The following is a 24,152-nucleotide window of genomic DNA, read 5'->3' on the forward strand; positions in this document are numbered from 1 at the left end:
CCTAATCCCCGTCCAAGTCAAAGACTAAATGACTACGCCTGTCAGCTGAGACCCTGAAGTCGTCATCAAGGGGACACGCAAGTACAGAACGCCTGGTCAACAATTATTGTGATATTCTGAATAGCATTGGATTGAACATTTTCAAAGTTTTGTGTAGTTGGATAGAGATGTAGTGCGGTTAGCACACTAGCAGATGCACGTAACACGCATCCACACATCCGCAGGCCAGGCGTGGCCTGCGGGGGTCAATAAATGGAAGGCGTGCGCTCGGGCACGTCACTTCCGACGAGAACCAAGTGTGTGGGCTGTTGGCTGTCGCTGCGCGTGTCCACCCCGGCGCATGCGACCAGGCCTAATTATCAAGGCCCACGCCGGAACACCACACTTGTCACATTTCCTGTGCTTCAGAGGCAAAATGTCAGACTATGTCTTCTGAAAAATCTGCTTATTTTGTTGCACATGTGGACTGGTGTTTACAAACTCCTTTCACCTTCCAGACAAAGAGAAAAGTAGAGTGAATTATGTGACAACTCTGCTGGGTGGAGGGCGTGTGAAAGGGAAGGCTGCAGAAAACTCACAAAAAATATAAGTACCTGTAAATGAACCGTACACATTCGGCCACTAAGAAGGCAAAAAATGAAGCACCCTTTTGTCCTGCTGAATTGAGCTGGAAAGAAAGATCTGAATTGGATCAAAACAAATAAAGTCATGTTCCCTGGTGATCCCAAATAATAAACATTCACTGAGAGCCGATGTCCACACATTATCATGTGTGTGGTATAGTTTTATCAGTAAAACTGTACGTCTGTGCGGCTAATGGGGCATATGAAGGTAATTTCCATTTTGTGATTACCAAATAGCGATTTTTAAGGAATCGCTATTTGAGAATAGCAAAATGGAATGTAGGTAAAAATTCACAATTTTTTTGCGAATCTCTAACATTCCTTAATTGCGATTAGCAAATTGCGATTCGCAATTTAGAAAGGAGTGTCCTATTCATTCCTATGGGCCAAGAGGCTCAAAGGAATGAATGGGGATACTTTCTCAAATAGCGATTTTCTGTGAGAAAATCGCTATTTGAGAATCGAAATTCCAAGGGTGCTAGGGTGTCCAAAGGACACCTATTGCACCCCTGGAATGTGCCTGTAAGTGCCTGTAAGTACATGTGGCGCACAGACATGATGTCTGTGCGCCGCATGGCACTTTGAATTTTTTTTAAAAATGAATTTTTGAAGGAATTCGCAAAATACCATCTACTTGAAGTAGGTGGTATTTTGCGATTCCTTATGCAAAAATCGCAATTTTTAAGGCACCCCTACATAGCATTTAAGGAATCGCAAAATTGCGATTCCTGGAAAGCTATAAGCAAAATAAGGAATGGCAATTTTTGCGATTCCTTATTTTGCTAAGTGGCACCTACATATCAAAACGCCGTTTGCGATTCGCAAACGCAGAAATTCGCCAAATTTCGGCGTTTGCGAATAGCAAACGCCTACCTACATATGCCCCTTAGTGGCCATTTTAAAGGAAAATGTGCTGTCTGTGGATGCTAGTGACCGACCCCGCGATGCCTGAGTGAAACTAAAAGACTGCGCGCCTCGTGCCATTAAAGCACGATGAACCAGGAAACGGGGGCATTCTACAAACTGGACAGTGGTACTAAAAGATTTGGAAAGCAGCGGTCTATGATTTTATACAAATACATGCACAGGCATTAAAGCTACACTGGTGACCGTTTGCTCTCAAAATAAAGTGTTCCCAAAAAACCCAACTTCAAAAACATGTTTTGCTAACCTGTTGTAGAGCTCTCAATTCAAGGAATCATCTAGTAAAAAGTGTTCTGATCCTTGCCAGTTTTCAAATAAAAGATTACTAATGCAAGATCAATGTAAACCTGGTAAAGGCAAAATCAAAATAAATAAATGAGGGTACTGCTTCTAAATAGGGTCTTAGAAGGAAGGGTACATGGGATGCAGATTCACAACTTTTTGGAATTCACAAGAGTTTACCGTCCTCCTAACACGGTTTCCTGAATTAAATGTTCTCATGAGAAAATGTTCAAGTGTGTATCAGCTCTTGCGAAAATATGTTGAAAGATTACACTTTCCCCACTCCCATTTCTTTCCCACCCTCGAAAAGTCTTCTTCCTGCCCTTGTAAACCTTCTCCAGTGTGGGAGACTTGGAGAGGAGTTAGGTTCTGGCCTTGAAAATGTTAGTTTGTAACCGTGCACAGACTTGCAGGCGTCTCAGCCCGGTGAAGGGGGCTTCCCGGCTACTTCCGCCCACTAAGTAAAGCTGGGGGAAGGTGGCAAAGATGGAAGTATGTCCTGTTTACTTAAGATGGTCTTTCTTACCTGTCTCGTTTGTATGTGTGGTGTTGTCGTTTGTTGGAAGCGACAAGACCACTCACTGTACACCATTTCTAGATGTATGTGAGATGGTACCCACTCTAACAGAGGGGGGCCCTGAAATAGAATATAGGTAGAGAACATCAGGGGAAATTCCCAAACTACTCAAACAAACATTCTGTACCTGTATGGATCAAAATGCGCAACGAGCCACGCATATTATAGACACCTGGGAAACTGCGAGTATGTGAGATGGTAATCTAGCGTATTCTGTTGGGTTTCCATGTGGAGAATCCTGTTGTCAGGAGCAACCTGATTTTCAGGCTGTATGACATATCTGTGATGTTCACATGAGAGGCTCTGCATTGGTGCATGTTGTTAAATGTTGTTCTATACTGTCCATCCTGCTCACTTGCTCTCCTCTGCTTCACTCTCTTCTTTCTTCTGCAGTACAAATTGCCTCTGTGTTTCTCAATTTTGTAGAGCAGACCACCACTCGGTTTCTCCCACTTCTCAAGCAGACCACCTTTCTGTTTCTTCCTCTACAAGAGCAGACCGCCTTTCTGTTTCTCCCTCTTCTATAGCAGACCACCACTCTGTTTCTCCCTCTTCTCGAGCAGACCACCTTTCTGTTTCACCCTCTACAAGAGCAGACCGCCTCTCTGTTTCTCCCTCTTCTAGAGCAGACCACCTCTTTGTTTCTCCCTCTTCTAGAGCAGGCCACCTCTGTTTCTCCCTCTTCTAGAGCAGACCACCTCTGTTTCTCCCTCTTCTAGAGCAGACCACCTCTTTGTTTCTCCCTCTTCTAGAGCAGACCACCTCTTTGTTTCTCCCTCTTATAGAGCAGACCACCTCTGTTTCTCCCTCTTCTAGAGCAGACCACCTTTCTGTTTCTCATTTTGTAGAGAAGACTGCAGCTCTGTTTCTCCATTAATTAGAGGAGACTGTGTTTCTCCTTCTTGTAGAGCAGACCATCTCTCTACCTCTGTTTCTCCATATTGTAGAACAGACTGCAGCTCTGTTTCTCCATCTTGTAGAGCAAACCATCTCTCTGCCTCTGTTTCTGCATCTTGTAGAGCAGATCGCCTCTCTGTTTCTCCATCTTGTAGAACAGACTGCAGCTCTGTTTCTCAGTCTTGTAGAGCAGCCAGATTTTCTGTTTCTCCATCTTGTAGTGCAAAGCACAGCTCAGATTCCCCATCTATTAAAGCAGACCGCCTGTTTCTAAATCTTGTAGAGCAGGCCTTCTTTCTCTTTGTCTATCTGTAGAGCAGACTGTCTCTCTGCCTCTCTGTTTCTCCATCTTGTAGAGCAGACTGCATCTCTGTTTCGCCATCTTGTAGAGCAGACCACCTCTCTGTTTCTCCCTCTTCTAGAGCAGACCACCTCTCCGTTTCTCATTTTGTAGAGAAGACTGCAGCTCTGTTTCTCCATTAATTAGAGGAGACTGTGTTTCTCCTTCTTGTAGAGCAGACCATCTCTCTACCTCTCTGTTTCTCCATATTGTAGGACAGACTGCAGCTCTGTTTCTCCATCTTGTAGAGCAAACCATCTCTCTGCCTCTATTTTTCTGCATCTTGTAGAGCCGATCGCCTCTTTCTCCATCTTGTAGAGCAGACAGCCTCTCTGTTTCTACATCTTGTAGAACAGACTGCAGCTCTGTTTCTCAGTCTTGTAGAGCAGCCTGCTTTTCTGTTTCTCTATCTTGTAGTGCAAAGCACAGCTCAGATTCTCCATCTATTAGAGCAGACCGCCTGTTTCTAAATCTTGTAGAGCAGGCCTTCTTTCTCTTTGTCTATTTGTAGAGCACACCGCCTCTCTGCCTCTCTGTTTCTCCATCTTGTAGAGCAGACTGCTTCTCTATTTCTCCATCTTGTAGAGCAGACCACCTCTCTGTTTCTCCCTCTTCTTGAGCAGACAACCTCTCTGTTTCTCATTTTGTAGAGAAGACTGCAGCTCTGTTTCTCCATTCATTAGAGCAGACTGCCTCTGTGTTTCTCCATCTTGTAGAGTGGACCGCTCTCTGTTTCTTCATCTTGTAGAGCAGACTGTAGCTCTTTTTTTTTTTATTTAGAGTTTTCTATAGCGCAAATTGGACCCGAGACATCGGGTATGAGAGCGCTTTACACGAGCACCAGTTTTGTTACAGATGGACACGTTCATTATTATTAGGCACAGGGAGATTAAGTAATTTGCCCAGAATCCCAGGATGTTGAGCGTCGTTGCCGAGGCTCGAACCATGGTTCCCCAGCTTTGAGGTCAACCGTTCTAGCCATAAGGCTACATCCTCTCCCCTCTGTTTTTCCATTTAGTAGAGCAGACCGTCTCTGTGTTTCTCCAACTTGTAGAACAGATCGCCTCTCTGTTTATCAATCTTGTAGAGCAGATCGCCTCTCTGTTTCTCCATCTTGTAGAGCAAACCTTCTCTCTGCCTCTATGTTTCTGCATCTTGTAGAGCAGATCGCCTCTCTGTTTCTCCATCTTGTAGAGCAGACCGCCTCTCTGTTTCTCCATCTTGTAGAGCAAACCATCTCTCTGCCTCTATGTTTCTGCATCTTGTAGAGCAGATCGCCTCTCTGTTTCTCCATCTTGTAGAGCAGACAGCCTCTCTGTTTCTACATCTTGTAGAACAGACTGCTGCTCTGTTTCTCAGTCTTGTAGAGCAAACCTCCTCTCTGTTTCTCCATCTTGGAGAGCAAACCGCCTCTGTTTTTCCATCTTGTAGAACAGCCTGCAGCTCTGTTCTCAGTCTTGTAGTGCAGATGCCTTTCTGTTTCTCCATCTTGTAGTGCAAACCCAGCTCGGTTTTCCATCTATTAGAGCAGACTGCTTGTTTCTTCATCTTGTAGAGCAGGCCGCAGCTCCGCTTCTCCATCTTGTAGAGCAGACCATCTCTCTGTTTCTCCATCTTGTAGAGCAGACCATCTCTCTGTTTCTCCATCTTGTAGGGCTGACCACAGCTCTGTCTCTCCGTCTCTGTGATTCAAAGTAAACACAAGGAGATGATGGACGGAGCATTGAAACTTTTCAGACACTCACCCCCAGTCACAGATCTGGCTTGAATCCATCATCGTTCTTTAGCTCACTTCGCCCCCTCAGTTCAGACCCAGCTATATGCAAATCAGTCTTGACCCTGGGCCTCATGGGAACAGTCCAGTCCGAACTGCCAAGCCAGGTCTTCCCTGGACCGGAACAAGCATCCTGGGACCAGTTTCGGTGTAACACCCCTCATCAGCCAGGCTAGCCTGAATCCAGTGGCAAAGTAAGCACGGTACTGTGCCCAGGGGGCACAGGGTCATGACTGATTTGTACATGGCTGGGTTCAAACTGGAATGGCATGGTGAGCAAAAAAACTATGGATTTCGTCCCAGATCTCTGTACGGGGTGAATGTAGGACATTGTTCTGCATTCTCTCCATCAATTGTTGTTTCTCCTCTATGATTCTCCAACTTTTAGAACAGATTGCCTCTCGGTCTCTCCATCTTGTAGGGCTGACCACAGCTCTGTTTCTCTGTCTCGTAGGGCTGACCACAGCTCTGTTTCTCCGTCTTGTAGGGCTGACCACAGCTCTGTTTCTCTGTCTTGTAGGGCTGACCACAGCTCTGTTTCTCCGTCTTGTAGGGCTGACCACAGCTCTGTTTCTCCGTCTTGTAGGGCTGACCACAGCTCTGTTTCTCTGTCTCGTAGGGCTGACCACAGCTCTGTTTCTCCGTCTTGTAGGGCTGACCACAGCTCTGTTTCTCCGTCTTGTAGGGCTGACCACAGCTCTGTTTCTCCATCGTGTAGGGCTGACCACAGCTCTGTTTCTCCATGTTGTGGGGCTGACCACAGCTCTGTTTCTCCTTCTTGCACTGCACGGTTCTTCTATATATCTCTCCTTCCTACACTGCAGAAATCCTTTTCTTCGATTCACATCTAGTACTGCCTTACGCTTCCCCATTTCTCCATCTTATAGCAAAGACCACCCTTTTTCTTTGTCCTTTAATACAGACCTCTTCTTCTCTGTTTCTCTCTTCTCCCTGTCAGATTTCCTCTCTGTGTCTCTCCTGCCTCTGCAGACCCTTTCTCTGATCTCCTCTTTCTCACACCTGCACTGCAGACCTTGTCTTCTCTCCCATTCACCACAGACCTTGATAATGCAAAGCTTGGGACACTCTATGAGCAAAACATAGAGACATTTATGAAACCCCAGTACAGAAAAACAACCAGATCTTTGTTTATATATACATTTATTTTTCATTTTCCAAATTGACCATACATACAGATGGTTATTTTATCTCTGCAAAATGTGAAACAAATATATTATGTGGCAAAGGTAAGTAGGCAAGCTTCAAGAGCCCCATATATATTAAGGGCTCGATTTTAGAAGCATCCGGTCTGCATATAGTTCCATTTGTTTGTTATAATACACTCAATATTCTATCCAGGTTTTTAAACTTCAGTGACCTTCCTCCCCCCTCCAGTGGCAGTCCACCCTCTTTGAGCTAGCAGGAGCACCAAGGCAATAAATCCCCTATGAGGGGTGGGACCTCCTTCACCGAACCCAAGAGAGCAATCGTGGGGTCTGTGAGCATCTTCCAGCCAATCATCGAGCCCAGGCCTAGTGTAGGAAACCTGCTTCTGGTCTACCACATCTAACACAGCTTGCGCCATCTTTATTTTGAGTATAGTAAGCTCTCTGTAAGAGTTTATAGTGGTTTAGGAAGAACCAGGTTTTGCCACCTACCCATCCACTTTTTACCCTGAGACGCGGGTGTACATTAGCATCTATTATCAGTGTGGCTGAATATGACAAACTACAGCTGGTGCTCAGCATTGTGCAGAACAGACACAAACTCTACTTCAAGAGCTCCCCTCTAAACATTCCATTGCCGTGAATGCCCAAACCTCTCCGCCTGGACCAGCGATTCCAAGAGGGGTGTCCACTTCAGGCAAAGAGGCGCTTACACAAAGTGATCCGCAACTACCCAAGGTAGACTGGCCTTCAAGATGCTTCTTTGCATGTTTCATTTGCCAAGAAGCTTTGTCAGTCTTGAGGTTTGGAGGAAGTCACTAAGAATGACCAGCATCTTTTCTTCAGAATCGCTCTAATTTCTCCCACGCGCATCCTCTCTAAGTACATGGTGGTGACAGTCGCTCGTCGACAGAACTTAGTTATGAAGGAGAATGCTCTTCAAGCTGCTGCTAACCACAAGTGATGGCAGAGCGTGCTCAACCGGCAGAGAGGGGTGAGAGAGGTACCTCGCACACCCTACTGGTGTCATGCTTCATCATCGGGTTCACCCTGACTCCTAAAGGTCAGAGTGGGCTCGACTGTATTTCAGGGAGCACTTAGGAGATTTAGGCCATGGGGTCTAAAGATAAAAATCCTACTGCGTTCCTCAGGTATACTTTAGTGGATATTAAAATACAAATAAAACTAGGGTCTTTTCTGAGGTTGTTGTCCTATGACCCTAAAGATGTGCCAACATGTTTCAGCCCTTGTGAATGGCCTGAAAGGTCCTGGGCTTTCTTCAGGGCAAAACAAAGTTCCCTCCCTGGTGTTAGTTAAGGAATTTACCTATATTTTTGATGTTGATGGAACAGAAAGCTGTTTCCTCGTGAAAATGATACGGAGGTTATACTTATCTCTCCATCTGGAGTAAACGCAAAAATCCGCCCAATTTTGGTGGAATACATGTTTTCATGTAGATCGGGAAGGGGTAGCCTTGTTGCCAAACGTACTCCAAAGCTCCTGCCCCTCTGACAACCTGTTCGGCTCCATCGACTCCCGGCATTGGCTGAGGAAGCTTGACACCAATAGGATGTGTGAGGGTTAATTAACAAAAAGGAGTTGCCTCCTTTCCCGCATTCAACGCAGTACGCCACATAGGATTTACTTTGAGCGTTAAGGTTCTGGATATCTTACGGTTGTTATATACTCTTCAAGATGTTCAGATATTCTTCAAAGCCATCAAGTATCTGCGACTCCAGATTATCCACAGATAATCCATGTTGCCATCGGAAGTTAATTGGTTACTTGGCACCTGTGCTACTCTCAGGGAACACTGCAGTGTTTACTTCGGTGAGAAGCCGATCTATCCATGCGAATTGCCAACTTCCTCAAATCCGGTCTCCACTAGAGGCCGGTGAATGTCATGTCTTCTGGGATCAACGGATCCTGCCTTTTCCTAGCGCTTCATTCCTGCCTGTATATAAGGCCTCATCAGCAAAGTCTCAAAGATAGATATTATAAGAAGTTTGAAAATTTCAGTCAACACCACTCTCCAATCTCTCCGGGCATCATGTCACGTGATCTACAAACCATAGTGTGTCCAGCTGGAACAAATCACCCAGCAGTCAGCAGCGACCAATGCTTCCGTGTCAGGAGTCTTATGAACCACTCAGGAATTCAAGGAGTCCAGTCGGCAGTGGCGGCTGGCAACCCCAAGAGTGGGGCGGCAGGCAAATGTGTGGCGGATGGGTGCAGTCACACACCTCAATGCAGCAGAGGACATGTCGTTCTCGCTCTGGGCCTCTTCTCTCATTCAGACTCCTGAGCGGGCCCGAGCCAACTCCGTTAACCAATCCTGCTGCTGCTCTCATGCTGTTTAGCAGGTTTAGGTTCTGCATGACTGGCTGACCGTCGCAAAACAGCCAGCCAAAGAGACAAGCACACTTTAAACTACTGCACTGCCGGCCCACCACTCCTCCCAGCTGCTGCCGCCACTCAGCAGGCCCCGGCCCGTCCTGACACTCGGTTCGGGACGGGCAGATGAAACCTAAAGTGGCAATGAATTAAGTTCATTACCAATGTATTTTTAAGTTAGTGGGGTGATGCTCTTCCGTTCTAATGGAGGGCCCGCCCCTAGCGGTCAGGAAAGGAAAGCTCATATCACATATTTCTACTGGATCCTCAGAGAGACAATCTTGCCTCGACTCCCTCTAATAACCTTCAGCATAGAAGTGACGCCAACAGACCCCCCCTGCCTGCTGGTGTTATCTGTTGGCGTAATAAGAGATAGGTTTTTGCTTTTTTTTCCCTAGCTTTTTTTATCAGTTTTCCATTGGTTTGCTGAAGGACTTGCTATTCTAATCTGTGTTTCCAAATTTTATGAATGCCTGATCTTAAAAAGTAAGGGGCACATGCATCAAAGGTTTTTGCAAGCGCAAAAATTGGCCGTTTGCCCCCGCAAAATGGCCTTTTGCTATGCATTAATGTGTTAGGCACTCGCAATTTTAGAAATCGCAATTTATTGCGATTTCTTAAATTGCGATTGCATTTAAGGCATCGCAATTTGCAATTCCTTAAATGCAATGCTAAAAGCACTTAGAAATAGTAAATTTGCTATTTGGGGCCGCAAACTACATAGAAATTACTATGGTCTGTATTTTGCAAAAGCCTTGAAAAATGCATTAATGTGCATTTTTCAAGGTATCAGGTTACACACACACATGTCCTTGGGGCATGTGTGTGCGCAACATGGGTGCACATCACAATTTCAGGGGTGCAACAGGGGTCATTTTGCCACCTCTGCACCCTTGAAATTGCATGCGCAATATGCGAGTACCCATTGGAAAGCCATTCCTTAATTGCGACCCGCAATTTGCAAGTCGCAATTAAGGAATGTTTAGGAATCGCTCTTTTTATATCGATTCCTACGTGCATAGGCTTTTGAGAGTCCTTAATTGTGATTCCTTGATAATCGCTATTAAGGACTCGCAAAAGCTTTTCTTGATGCATAAGTGTCTTAAGTAAGTGAATAAAAAGCACACCTGTGCCCCCGAAGAGCCAGTAAAATAGCTTTAGAGTACCAGCTAAGATCCTTTTTTTCCTTAACCCTTTGGATGCTGATGACGGAACCGCTCCGTCATCAGCCACGGTGGTGCTGTGCTGGTGACGGAGCGGTTCCGTCATGGCCCGGCCGCCGCGCCTGCGCGGCGCTGATTTCGCGCCTGCGCGGCGCGTTCTATTGAGCGGGCGGGGCCATGACGGAACCGCTCTGTCACAAGCACAGCCCAACCGCGGCTGGTGACGGAGCGGTTCTGTCACCAGCATGCGGCCGCCGTGCGGCCGCCCCACCCACTTAGCACTGCGGCGGAATAGCCGCCGCAGCGAAGGAGTTAAGTGGAAAACTTGAAAATATCCTGCACTGTGGGACTCTGGAGTAGCCCGGCTGCTCAAAGTGTCATAGTTCTTTGCCTCCGGCTCTCAGTATGTATATTTTCTTTTATTTTCTAAAGATGGGGTTTGGTAAATTCTGCTGTAAAGTTACTGCAGGGCTGACTACTCAATAGAGACAATTTCAGATAGTAACTTTTTGTTAACCTATCAAAAGGGATATTCTATACAAATGTCTGAAGACCATGCGTATGTGGAGATACTAGCTGTCTATAAATGATTCATCAAAAGTTTAAACTTTTCATGGAGAACGTTTGATATATTTACAGTTCTGTCCCTGTGAGACATGAGATGGCTGTATATTCTTGGAATTATCATAAGCCCTTACATTGTAAGTAACCTGAAATGTTGTTATAGAATAGAAGAGATGTTGCCAGTCCTGTTAGTAGCAGTCCAGAGTGTCGTTTCGATCATTAATGTGTTTTCAGAGTTCCTGTTTAGTAATGAGAAACGAGAAGTGAAGAGTCGCTATGGTTTGATTACCCCTTGACGTATCTTTCCTTAAAGGATCCGCTTGCGGCCACGCATGCTGCGCGACGTGTCAGTGACCGACACAACAACCACGGTCCTGGGCACACAAATCAGTTGCCCCATAGGGATTGCCCCAACTGCCTTCCACTGCCTGGCCTGGCCTGATGGAGAGATGAGCACAGCAAGAGGTAAGGCTTCCAAGCGCTGAGCCTGGGCCTCAAATTCTGGCACTGGGCGGGAGCGACGAAAGCCATTCACTTCCATTAATCTTATACTATGGACGTTCGCCTACGCATGTATACACGCTGTAACATTTTAATTGTTTCCACATTCACACACGCGTACACATACTAAAGCATTTATTATAGTAATGTTACTACCTGGTTGGGTCTGTGTTGGACATCAATGTTGGGCTAGGGGGGCATAAGAGATGGGACTTCTTCATCAGCGGGCACAATGACATCAGTTTCTGATTATGACATCTGTGCAAGGGCTAATGGGTGACATCATTTGTGGGTCAAAGCGTCAAGAAGTATTGTTGCTTACTGGGCAGCACACATTTTGCACAGCACAGCCCCTTTTGTAGGTTGATGGAAGCTATCCCTTGATACTACTCTGCTCTGCTCCTGTATTTATGACCCCTTGATTGACCAGTTGCTTGTAGATCATGCAATATACATCCTACCATGTCTTCCGTAATCTGCACCTTTCTCTTCCATGCTAAGCTGCTGAAGCCATGAACCTGTGCTACATCGCCAGCACCTATTCGACCTGCTCGGTGGAGGAAATTGTGACCTCAGCTCCCAAGGGCTTCCGCTGGTTCCAGCTCTACGTGTACCGGAACAGGAAGCTCTCGGAGCAGCTGGTGCGCCGGGTGGAGGCCTTGGGATTCCAGGCCTTGGTCCTCACAGTAGATGTGCCGTACACCGGGAAGAGGAGGAGTGACATCCGCAACGACTTCCGACTCCCAGCCCACCTCAAAGTCAAGAACTTCGAAGGTGTCTTTGAGGTTTGTAAGCAAATATCTGGTGGGATAAAGAGGGGGGTAAGTGACACTTCTGAAGGTTTCTTGTTAAAAATGAAGGGCCTTGAGTGAAACTTGAGGGTGGCGGGGATAGTATTGTAGAGATGACCCCGGGTAGCCTGATGTAGGGTCAGAGAAGGAGCAGTTATACTCCACTTCGGAGGCGATGTTGTGTGGTTTCCATGGGTGGCCGGATCCACAAGGAACTAGGTACCCACTACACTGAAGGCTGCCTCAACGAGCTTCTTGTTAGGTGTGTAGTATTGTATCACCATCATGTGCTTGCTTGGTTGTTTTTTCAGTTGAGAGGGCCTCAAAAGTCATATTGTAGCCTTACTTGTCTGCAGTAAATACAAGTGTCCGCTCCACATCAAGGCTTCCGTCAACCTTCTTCCATGCTAAATACTTCCGACTTGCCTTTCCGTAGAGCGCATGTTCTCCTAATAATTGCAGTATCCCCCTCCATACCAAATGCATTAGACACCTAGGTGGCAAGCTATTTCATTTCACAAAGGTAAACTGAGAAGAAAGTCTAACTTAATGACTTTCGGTATTCACAAAGGGCATTTACGAGTAGTAAAAGTTAGACTTTCGACTCAGTTAAGTTTTGATCTTAAGAACTGAGACCAAAATTGAGACAAACGTCTAACTTTACTACTGGTTTTGAATACCAAAATTCGTAAAGTTAGACTTTCGTCTGTTTACCTTTGTGAATCGGGACCATAGGCTTTTTTTGCTCTTTGTCTTACCAGTATATGCTGCCTCCTCCCTAATATGTTGGGGATAGTTTTGGAAACCATAATCTGCAATTCTTGGACACCGACATCATGTCACAAGTTTCTGTCAATAGGAATTCAACCTATATTTGTAAAATAATACTCTTTATATGTGGACTGTAACAAATCGCTACTTCACCTTGATTCATACCCGTTTCAGACATGTCCTAAAGATAGTAATGCGCGCCACTGAACCTATACAAACCATTACCTTAATGCAACAGGTTGGTTTGTGGGACTCTGTAAACGTATTGAATTGTGGTCCACCCGCACTTTTCTAGGGGAACGCCACCCTATAAGGACAATACTTAGCACACCTCAGAAGCGATGCCCAATTACTTCCCAGTAATGGGCATACAAGTCTAGACTTCCTCGTCGTGGTCCTTGCTTCTGAATCCACCCCATCCAGAATCCTGCTTCTGTCAGTAAAGTCCTCGGACATTGCAGCTCAGTTGACCTCTCTGCTCACATATTGCTTCGCCCCTTGTTCCTTGGTGTATTCCTTGTCAGCTCAAGCTGCTGTCCAACAGTGCCGTACCTATGAGTACGCATGGACGCCATCCATAGGAAACACAACAAAGCTTTTGGGTGATTGATTCTCATCCGCCCATACTGCTAGCAGCTGTGGTTCTTGCTTCTCGCTCTCCCTGCTGTCTTAACGTCAGAGGACTCCTGGGGACATAGGAGTTAATGGAAATTCTGCAGAGTTATATAAAAACTCTGTGAGGTTCTGTGGAGTTCCATGAGCGGTTGAAATTCGGTACGTTGTGCTGATTTCTAGCACAAGGAGCTAGTTCCACACCGTAAAATCAGTGCATATGCCACCACGCAGTGCACCAAAGGGCGCTGCTACTTTCTGCCACTTGAGTCGATTTTCTACTCGAGTGCTGCTTTCTCAACGCGAACGGTCATGAACTGCCGTGACCACCCGCATCGAGGAATCTCACCGGGTGGCATTCCAGCACCTGAAAATCGTGCCCGGGGACACAAATTCATGCTCACACTCACCAACTTAACATTGACGTGTTGCACGCAAGAAAAACTCCACCACGTGGTAGAGTTTTATTTGAACTCTGTGTGCTAAGTTAACACGGGGTGGACAAAACTGAACTGGCGAGGTGGAATTTTTCGCCCAGTCCTAGGGACGATGTGCTAACCCATCCTCTTGGATCCACCAGCGCAGTGGTGTCTGACGCTGAAGCGACACAGCCTTCGGGAGCTGCTCTGGCAGTGGCACAGAGCGTTCTTCGTTGAAGTGGTGGCTCTCGCGTTGACTCCTCTCTTTCGATTCTCTGACCACTGCACCGCAGTGTGTTCTTAAGCCAGGTCCATTCAGCAAGTCTTACCAACGCACTGCAAAAGAAAAGAATTGTTTTTCTCATAATTCATCAAAATAAAAGATAAAATGTGATGGAAATCGCAAACAGCAAACTTTTTTATTTACAAGTTTGTATAAGTCCTTCCCTAAATATGAGCTTTTGCCTCTTTCTGTCTGAATACACTATCATGATTGACACAGGATCTCCACCTTCAGTAATGTTAGATCATTTAAATTCAAAATTGCCAATTATGAAAAAATGGTTGCCTCCAATAAGAATCAAAAACCTTTGGGGCAAAAAAGAAGCCTGAACCATGGATTTCTTCAGAGCTTGCGGCTTTTGAAACATACTGGCACCAATTGGAAAGGAAGTGACAGAAATGAAACTTGATCGATCAAACTGAAATCATACATCAAAATTGATCAACAGATCAAACTCAATTCATAGATCAGTGTGTAGAAGGCTCTATTGAAGTTGTAGAAAGGCAGCCAAACGCAGACACTACGCCGACCGTATCAGCACAGCAAGGAGTTCCACACAAGACTTATCTAAAACCTACCACGCGTTAACCAGTTCATTTGTAGGAGAGACAAACACGGGTGAGGTTCTTTGGAGTTTTCTAAGTGTCTCTTCATTTTCTTCCAACCAAAAATTTATGTAAATGTAAAAACTAACTCTGAGAGCTGAATTGGGGGCATCTGAACTTGAAAGTGGAGACTTATCTTTCAGCAGAGAATTAAGAAAGTTTAAACTACTTTTTCCTACTGGCACTGAATACACTCCAGCTAAGTTGCCATTGAAAATCCTACAAAATGTCTCTTTGTTGAATAGGACGCAAGACTAGAGCAGCAAGTAGGGGCTTGATGTTACTATGTGAAGATGACGCTTGGCAAGCTGTCGGTTTTTTTCTACAACTGAAAGTCATGCAAGAAATAAAATTGTATTCCCGAGTATAAAGTATCTAAGCTCATGAAAGCCAAGTCTACTTGATGGCAGCCGTCTGCGGTCGGAAGATGGATAATTTACGGTCGAAGGTGCGGGTTGTTACTGCTGGTGTCACTTCGGTTGTACATTTTCACCACCGTTGACAGGCTTGGCCATAGTCCCTAATCCTTCGGCCACAGAATTGAGTGCCACCGGGTATGGTTTCTACCTATTAAATCTGGATTGACTTTCAGCCAATATCTTCCCTCCATTTCTTGGTCTCCTGTGGATAGATGACCAAGGATGCATCGTTCCCGGCCGGTTGTCTGTATGAAAGAAGATCTGTGGGTCATCTCTGTAAGCAACTAAACGGTGGCCGTGAAAATGAATTAAAGAGGACGGTGATGGGGGTTGCAGGTTAAAAAGTTAAGGTGAGACAGCAAACTATTCTTGGACACAAAAGTTCATGGAAGAAGTCTCTGAGTAATAAGGGTCCTAGGCCAGTTGTAAAGTATGGATGTTAAAAAATAATTAAACCAGATGTTTGCAGTGAGGCTTCATAATGCTGTACAAATGCAGTTTTTACCCCATTAATAAAGAAAGCCTCATTAGACAATACAAAAAGCACAGAGAGGCAACAAATAAATTTTTTCGTGCATAAATGCACACTACAACAATCAGATCCAGAATCTTCCTTGTTTTCACAGTGATGATTCTTTAATCTTTTCTTTTCGTCACACAGAATGTAAAGTGATGTTTCAAAACAGCCAACACATTTCGCCCAGCAAGGGGCTTCCTCAGGGCAAATTCCACAACGCTCAAACTCATTGAGTAGTTCACTTGTCGTTCCAAATATAGAGATGTGTCAATACTTAAAAAATGCGCAGCATCAATCCATAACGTGATGATATCTGCAATAGAACTCTTCCAACAGTTATCCTATTGATTGAATTTGCATACGTTGTATTCTTGGATTGTTGCGTTAGTGATTCAAACTGTAAAAAGTGTTCACAAAAACTCCAATATTCTTGTTATGTCAATACGATGGTTGACTCCTGAGAGGCATAATTCGCCGGCCTCACTGTGCCCTATCGTCGACCAATTCCAGAGGCGCCGCCGTCATTAGAACCCGCACTTGCAAACAACTGTAGGACAATTTAAACTCTCCCATTTTTGACAGGGTCAATTGATACACCTCAGGGACTATCTGGAAAAGAATTCTATCTTTCTGACTGCCAATCTGGGATTCACTTCTAAGGGAGACAAAAACAGGCATTTAAAACACCAATAGAAAGAGCTTTTCAGGGAGCGGCTTCTCCCCAATAGTTTAAGCTTTTTTGCCAGGTAGATGGGAGTGTTGTGATGAAGAGCCTTATGAGCCATGCAGGTTATCTTAAACGGAATCCTTGCTTGCAACGGGAGCCGTTTGAGATGTTTCAGGTCGGGTGTGACGTGGTCGCGTTTGCTGGATCCGATGATGAGCCTCGCAGGGGAGTGTAGAGTGGCCCTTAATGGAGGCAGCCTGGCCCGTAGTCTGGGCGGGAGGTGACCAGGGATTGGACTGCTGACTGAAAGTCATCTAGGGGTAAGAAGGGTTTGATTCTTCTTCGAGGGCTCGAAAGGAAAGTGGCTCCTCTGGTAGTTGCACTGATGTTATCTGCATATTCAGGCATTTGTCCTATGAAATGCCGAATGATGTAGTAGAATCAACAACATTTGGGGCGCAGTTGAGGGCTGTAAGCTGAGCCGTTCATCTGTGGGAGTTGAGCGATTGTAGGGGACGAACGATCAGCTGAATTAGTCTTGAGTGAGTTTAGCATGAGCTGCTTGCGGGTTAACCATTGTTGGGGTTACAGTAGGGTGAAGTTAAGAGTTTTGATATCTTCAGGTGAGGAAAATAACAAGTATAATTGTGTGCCATCTGCATAGATGTGGTACTGTATGTTTGACTCTGTAAGAATTTTGGTGAGCGGTTCTGTAAACGAGATGAACAGCGTGGGTGAGAGTGTGGAGCCTTAATGTACTCCAGCCGAAACCAGATTAATGTCAGACAGGGTTTGACTCTGGATTGTTGAGATCAATTATGGAGGAGGGAGGAAAAGCAACTTAAGACGGGATCAGATAACCCCATCCTTTTCTTCAAAAGGTCTCTCATGTTGTCATATTTGACCGCATCAAACGCAGAGGAGCGATCAAGGAGTATAAGCAGGCAGGGTTCGTTCTGATCGAGTAGTCTCAGGGCATTGCCCAAGATGTGTGTCTGAGCCGTTTCAGTGCTCTGACCTGTTCTGAAGCCAGACTGGCAATGGTCAAGGAGCTGAACTCCCACATCTCCCTAGTCCTTAGACTAGATCACTGCGGATGGTACATACTTCTAAACCATCCCCATTACTGAGTGCCGCGAGTCACTTCCTACTGATTCAAGCACCAGTATTTTCAAGACCATTGTACGGTTGAGGGACATTTTGGGATATTCCTCAAAACAAAGAAGGGAAACTGATCAAAAGAAATGAGATCACAAGACAATCTTGTCCTCATTCTTTAGAAAGCACTTTGGGTCTCGATCTCCAGCCAGTTGCTAGAATACTTTGAATTAGAAAAGTCTGTTGGGCACTAAGATCTGCAGCCCCAAACCTGAGGTGCTCGAAGCGGAGCTGCTCCAAGGTGGGTTCAGGATGCCGACTGCGGCTGGAGTAAAACTCTGGAATGGCTGCCAAGTTGCATGGTTTTGCTGCATTAAATAGAAATTGGAATTGTGGCTTTTGATTCCTGGTACCCTGAGGAGCATACTCAGTTTTTTCTTGTTTTATTCCTTATGACCTCTGTTCAATTTATTTTGTTGATCGCACAGTTTGAGTTTCATAATTTGTTTGTTGTTATGTGCGACTTGAACCTGGATTTGACCCCGCCTTGTGCACTTATAAATTAATGTACTCCCGCTATTCTACCTACTACTACTGGTACAGAAAAGGTTTTCATTTTTAAACTGTGGAACCACACTAATGATTTAAAGTCAGTTTCACTGTGACGTTACAATGAGGACTTGCTAAAAGTAAATCTATTTTCATTTGTAAATAATAGTAATTTATGATTCCAAAATCACAACCTAACCAAGCCGCGTGTCAGTCCGAAGCTGTTGCAGTTTGATAACATTTTATTGGTCTAATAGTTCAGGAACCTGCAAGCTTTGGTTAATCGCTGTAGGCGTCTGTGCCTTCTTCTAGGAGGACCATGGCCCAGACAACTATGGTGTTCCTCTCAATACCCTCGACCCGTCCATCAGCTGGAAGGACATTGCTTGGCTGAAGAGCCTGACCCGTCTGCCAATCATCATCAAGGGAATTCTGACCAAGGAGGACGCGGAGCTGGCGGTGGAGCACGGTGTTCAGGGTGTTATCGTGTCCAACCATGGTGGACGGCAGCTGGACGGGGAACCGGCCACAGTAAGTACATGTCTGGTAGATTGGTGAGACCTCTACGCCACTTTGAACCCAAGCCCACATGGCTTCAGAACCGTCGCATAGGCATTCTGAGGTCTGTGAGCAGCGGACGTGCCAGAGACGAGAGACTTCTGATTTCTTCTGAAGTTACAACAGTCCAGTGAATGAGAAGTATCCTACAAACAGGTGAATAGGATAGAAGCACTTGAATAATATTTCTTTAATAGGAATTGTTTCTGTCTAACCTTTTCTTTTGTTATTTCTTTTACCATATATTCCTTATTTGAGAGGGTTTTCTGAAGTCTAAGTTTTCTCCTAGAGTAGTGTGCCATAATAAGCATATTTTCATAGGATATGCATTAAAATTCAAAAGGGTTCCTTTACTTGTTCTAAATTCAGCTGCATCCTCAAACACACCCACACTGCTTCATTAAAATTGTATGCAATAGTTAATTTTCTTTTAAAGTGTTTTTATTGCCAGCATATAGCCTCCACATTTGGAAGATGGCATGTTTTCTGACATATGCATCCAATTTAAAAAAGTGTTTAAAATGAACATTGTAATGGTTTTCCCAGGCCAGATCTATTTGCCTTTGCCAATGCTTGTTAACATGCGCATTCAACTGCTGAATGCCTCAATGTTGTCAAAAATTAATTTGTTGCTTTAGAATGCCCCAGAATCCTGTTACATGTCAGATTGAATCAAGAATCAGAGCTGTGGCCTCCTCTGTGAGAATGAGAGACTCGGTTCAAAGTTGAAAGATTTCTGTCATAAATTATTAATTCGAAGTAGATTAAACATGCCATGGATGCTGTTAGCAGCAAAGCATGCAGATCATAAGTATAAAGAACTCACCCAGCATAGATTGGGCTCGTGAGCATGGGAGAAGGGTCCTGCTGAACAGAGGCAAAGCCGGCCCTTTGATTGGACCGTGGACAGCGGGTTCCATCCATCACTGGTCTACGCAAGCGCATGGTTCTAGGAGATGCACCAATGAGTAACGAGCAAGAAGGAACATTGTACTACAGAATACACCTGAGAATTCTCTTTGCGTTGCATTCAGCGGCTCCTGCAGTTTATTCAGGTATCACACTTTAACAGTTTGTGTGCACGCTTGTCCGAGGCTGATGGGGGGGCTCTTGGTTCGGTGCAGCGGGGTGAAGGCTCTGTCGACGCTCGCCGTCTGTAGTGCAAGGCTCACAATTCTTTATTATAACCAGTGGTCGAAGTGGGGGGGGCAGGGGGGGGGGGGGGTAGGGGAACTGTGGGCGGAGAATCAGAGGGCGGGAATAACCAGTGGATTGGGTCAGTAGGCGGAGTCAGGGGCGTGGCAGAAAGAGCAAAATATCCCACTTTTTAGTATTTTTTTCCTATTTCACTAACCGGTTACAGCCTATTAATTTAACCAATAGATACACATGTTTATTTAAGGTTTAATATGAGTTATTGAAATTAAAATACATTCACTACGAGGGATACGTTTTCAATCACAGAATGTCCCAAATATCCTTAAAAGTGGAATCGCAAGCCATTTGTCTCCCAGCCATGGAGTTTCTGTCATCAGCATTATCCCTTTTTCCACAAGACCAAAATATCCTAGTTTGCAAAATATTTTCCACATAGCTATGGGTTTGCCATATTTGCCACATAATACATCATCCACTTCATAATCTGATGATTATAACTAATACATTGTTTGGAGCTCAAACTGATCAAAAGTTACTAAAAAATGTGACTTGTGCTGCTGTGAAGTGGAGGCCCTTTGCAAAGGTTGACTGGTCACCTTTCTCACTGCTGTAGTTGTATGTTCTACTAGTACTAATAAGGAAAAATCTTTGCAGAGACTGTCAGCATGTGTAAAAATGTCAAAATAATAAAGTATCAGAAAATTTACAGCACCACTAATACCAGTGTAGGGTGTCAGAGCACTTTATATCACACATATCACACAGAGACAATCAATCATACGTGTGTAAATCACTGTTTAGGAAATGTTACATAAGACAAAAGACTACAAGGTGTAGGAGTCACATGACAACCATACTAGTACGCGGCACAGTTTAATAGTGATTGGTCTGTAGAAACACAAACTCAGAATTTAAAATGTAATACCATGGATGGGGGGTTCTCTTTAATAATCAGAATTGATTTCTACCCAAACGAACCCTTTTTTGCAACATTAGGATAATCGAAGACTGGGGAAAACACCCCAACGCTCTAATTTATACCTTGGAGTTTGCATGCAGCTCTTAAATGACAGTTAATAGCTCACTGTTCTATGTTAGGATTTTAACATAATAACTGCAAGTAATAATAGGGTCTCACTGACAAAAGCAGTAACCCACTGACCTATTCACATTATGTGCACTTTGTGATCTGCATGGCACATGTTCTCAGCTGCATGCACATTACACCTCTGCCTTTCCTTTTCATGAGCCAAACTTTCCACTAGACAAAACAAGATCTCTTTCTACGAAGGACATTAATCACTGGAGTTATCCAACATTTTTATTTTTGCTGAAAATTGTCAGCCAGGAAGGTGGCAGCAAGTGCTTTTAAAACCATATTATATTTACAAACACGATGCCCCCACCCGAAGTTAGTCCCCAGCGTCGTCGCACTGCCCTAGAGCCACCCTGCTCAAGAGTCCTGTGACCTCCGTGACAGAGTCACTGTCACTCTATGGTGTGCAGCTTCTTAGGTCTGTCCCTAAGACAGGAGGTGAACTTCATGGATTGTGGTGGACAGGCCTTCAAGGTTAAAACACATTTGCCACTGCTAGCTTCCTCCTGCTGGTGCTAAGAAAACAGGGCTTCTAAGGTCTTGCAAAGCCTTCTTAGGTCTAGAATGGAAATGTACTCTCTCAGGAGAGTGGTCTGGTGGACTGGTCATTAAGGCTGAAGCTGGATCCCCAGTTCCAAATCCAGCAGCTCTGACCACAGTGCCACATCCTCTCCTCCACTGAACACCATACTGCTCCACTGAGAGAAACTTGCACTGCGCTGACCCGCTATAAACACCTGGATGTGACTCAATTCAAATTGCGCATTAGACAAGAGCGATATGCTGCCTAAAAAAAATGAACAACATCCTAGAAAAAGCAAAAACTCATTGGGAATGCAAGATTAAGTAAACATGCGAAATGTAAGCAGGAATATCATGGTTACCTTTTCCCTTTTCCACGCATTATTCAGAAATTAGTGAGTGCTTTTACATGACAAGTTAAGGCCATGACTACATGGCCCGGAAGGGTCCCGTTTCAGGGCCCATTTCAAACCATAGGCAGACATTCGTGAACACGCAGCCGTTGTACACATTTTGATTTCCAATTCACCCATCAAGCAGGTATTTCAGTATCTCCAGGAAAGGTGCACTTTCCCACGCAGGGAAAACAACGTTGTTGAAAGAGAGCGGAGAAAACAAAAGTAGCGCTTCACTGGCAAACACTGTAAAGTGCTAATGTGTTTAGGTGGGAATACATCAATCTAGCCACCTTGCAACCACTCTGTCTTGCTTTAATTAGTTAGTTAGTTCTTTTTCATAGTTGGAATGTTTTATTTCTCTGCACCCCGAGACTGCAATTAGATTTTGAATAATGTGAGTAAAAGACAATTTTTCCAGCAAATATATTTTTCTTTTTTGGATCCATTCCAAAGGGGAGCAAATAAACAAAAGGAGGAAAGAGGGTAATACCCGTTTCTTGAAGTCTTGGTTTTCACTAACTGATGAGAAGCGAGACAGAAGGAAAAGGGAAGAGGGGAAACAAAGAGGGGGTTGGGGGGCAGCCATCAGCAGGAGAACTGGACACTGTCCTTGTCTTCTGTGGGCACGAAGGAAAAGACCGTCTCTTTTTCCTTCTCTGCCCGTTCCGCCCGCCCTCAAAAGCAGAGGCTGAACTATCGGCCTTCCAATTTCTGGCATCCGGGAGGCAGGGTCGGATTGGGATAAAAAATTGGCCCGGGCACCCCGAAAAAAAGTGGCTCCCAATTGCAATTTGCAAACCTTCATTCCCCCAAAAAAAGGCATCCGTTTCGAGTCAGATTTGTTTTTAAATTGCAAAGTTGGAAAAAACGTTTGTGTTTCATGTTCTGGGCTGGGCTTTCATTCCATTGCACAGTATTTGAATTAAATTAAACTACTAACCTCAATGGGAGAAAACTGGCAGCAGGCACCGGAGGCTTGTCTGTCTGATGGACCTGAGGCTTGTCTGTCTGATCCTTGTGACCTGCTGTGGGGGACAAAAGCTTCCTCCTCACACTGGCGACTTGTTAATTGCGCTGCTCCAAAGACACACCTCTCTCAAAGGCTCACTGACAGCTTCCGTGGGCCCAGGATGGAGAGAGGTGCACCACATGATGCACGTCTTCCTGATGCTGTATTGTCATTCCACAAGTAACAACTAATGGCCTGCTCAAATTACCCTGGAGCTGGAAAAAGGTTGGAAAGTTGAACCCAGTTATACAAAGTTGCTTGAGCCACAGGACTAAGAAAATCGGCCACACATTTGCCTTTGCCACAGGCCCCTCGGCACGATTGCCCGCCCTGCCAATCCGACCCTCCTGGGAGGCATGTTTCAAATAAGAAAGTAGGGGAACGGAATCAGTGAAATTAGAGAAGTAAGGGCACGCCATGCCCTGCCTTTCCCGCCCACGTCTACCACTGATTATAACAGGGAAACAATTACAAGGATCATGTGCTGTACGACGACGTTACATCAAGATGGAAGAAAGCTCAAATTCGGTTCATGTTGGCACACTCTTGCAGTATCCGAGTGCGGTATAAATGGGAATAACATAAGTCCGGTTTAACAAATTTCAAGCTAAAGAGAAGAGAAACAGTTCCCGCAACCCCCCCCCCCCCCCACCGATTTCCAAATCGTCACTTCCGCATCGCTATCACAGTGCAACGCTCATCAACTTCGTGGTTCTTTTCTTTTGATTCTCCCGGATCTTTCCTGGTGTCCTGGAGGTCACTTCGCCTCCCTTCAACCTTTACATCAATTCTTTGTATTTTTCTTCCTCTGGTTGCTGGCGGCTTCTTGAACCTGCAGTCGAGTCCATAGCTCATGCGTAATATTCCAAATGTTAGTGACATACCTGTTAAGCTGGGTATCTATTTTCAGGCTGTCACACAACATTCACTGGTGTAGATAACCGTGCAAACGCTGAATTCATTTACAGATCTACTGCCAGGCGTTTCTGCGTGATCATACCTCTCATAGCAAGCGATTCTTTATTGATCACAGTTAGAGCCCCACAGTGTTATTAGCAAAGCCTGCCCACTGGAGTTGATAGCTTCATAATCTTTTATTAGGATTTTAAGAAAAGTTCTATTTGGATTTTATGCACACAGGAAGATAGAATTAGGTAGAGATCAATCAAACTACAGGTGGTAGAGGCAGGCTGAATGAACACAAGAGTATATCCCCTAATCCAGGAGTTTTTATAGTAGTAGTAGAGAGGAGGTGTAGGTGTAACTGTGTATGAAAATAAGAGTGAGGGTCTGATGTCTAATGTTTGTCGGATGAGAGGGTGAAGTTGTTTACTGGGGGAGGTGTGTAAGGTATTGTCTGTGTACAGGTAGGTGTAGAGTGAGAGTGAAAGACGGATAAAAAAAGTTGAAGAAAAGCGAGAAGAAGGACAAGAAAGGGACAGGAGAGCATGTATGTAAGGTACCTTGTCTGTGTA

The 24,152-nt window shown here is 44.9% G+C and overlaps 1 protein-coding gene across 3 annotated transcripts in view; it reads left to right on the forward strand.

Annotated features, from left to right (window-relative positions):
• HAO2 (hydroxyacid oxidase 2) overlaps positions 1-24,152 on the forward strand; it is a 208,455-nt gene that overhangs the window by 164,810 nt on the left and 19,493 nt on the right. For all 3 annotated transcript variants that reach the window (XM_086935842.1, XM_086935843.1, XM_086935844.1), the window contains 3 exons: positions 11,018-11,169; positions 11,707-11,990; positions 18,249-18,467. In XM_086935842.1, the coding sequence (XP_086791968.1) occupies positions 11,018-11,169; positions 11,707-11,990; positions 18,249-18,467 (655 nt within the window). The remainder of the gene's footprint in view (positions 1-11,017; positions 11,170-11,706; positions 11,991-18,248; positions 18,468-24,152) is intronic.

The sequence above is a fragment of the Lissotriton vulgaris genome, chromosome 8 (genome assembly GCF_964263255.1).
Source record: "Lissotriton vulgaris chromosome 8, aLisVul1.2, whole genome shotgun sequence".
Lineage (NCBI taxonomy): Eukaryota > Metazoa > Chordata > Amphibia > Caudata > Salamandridae > Lissotriton > Lissotriton vulgaris.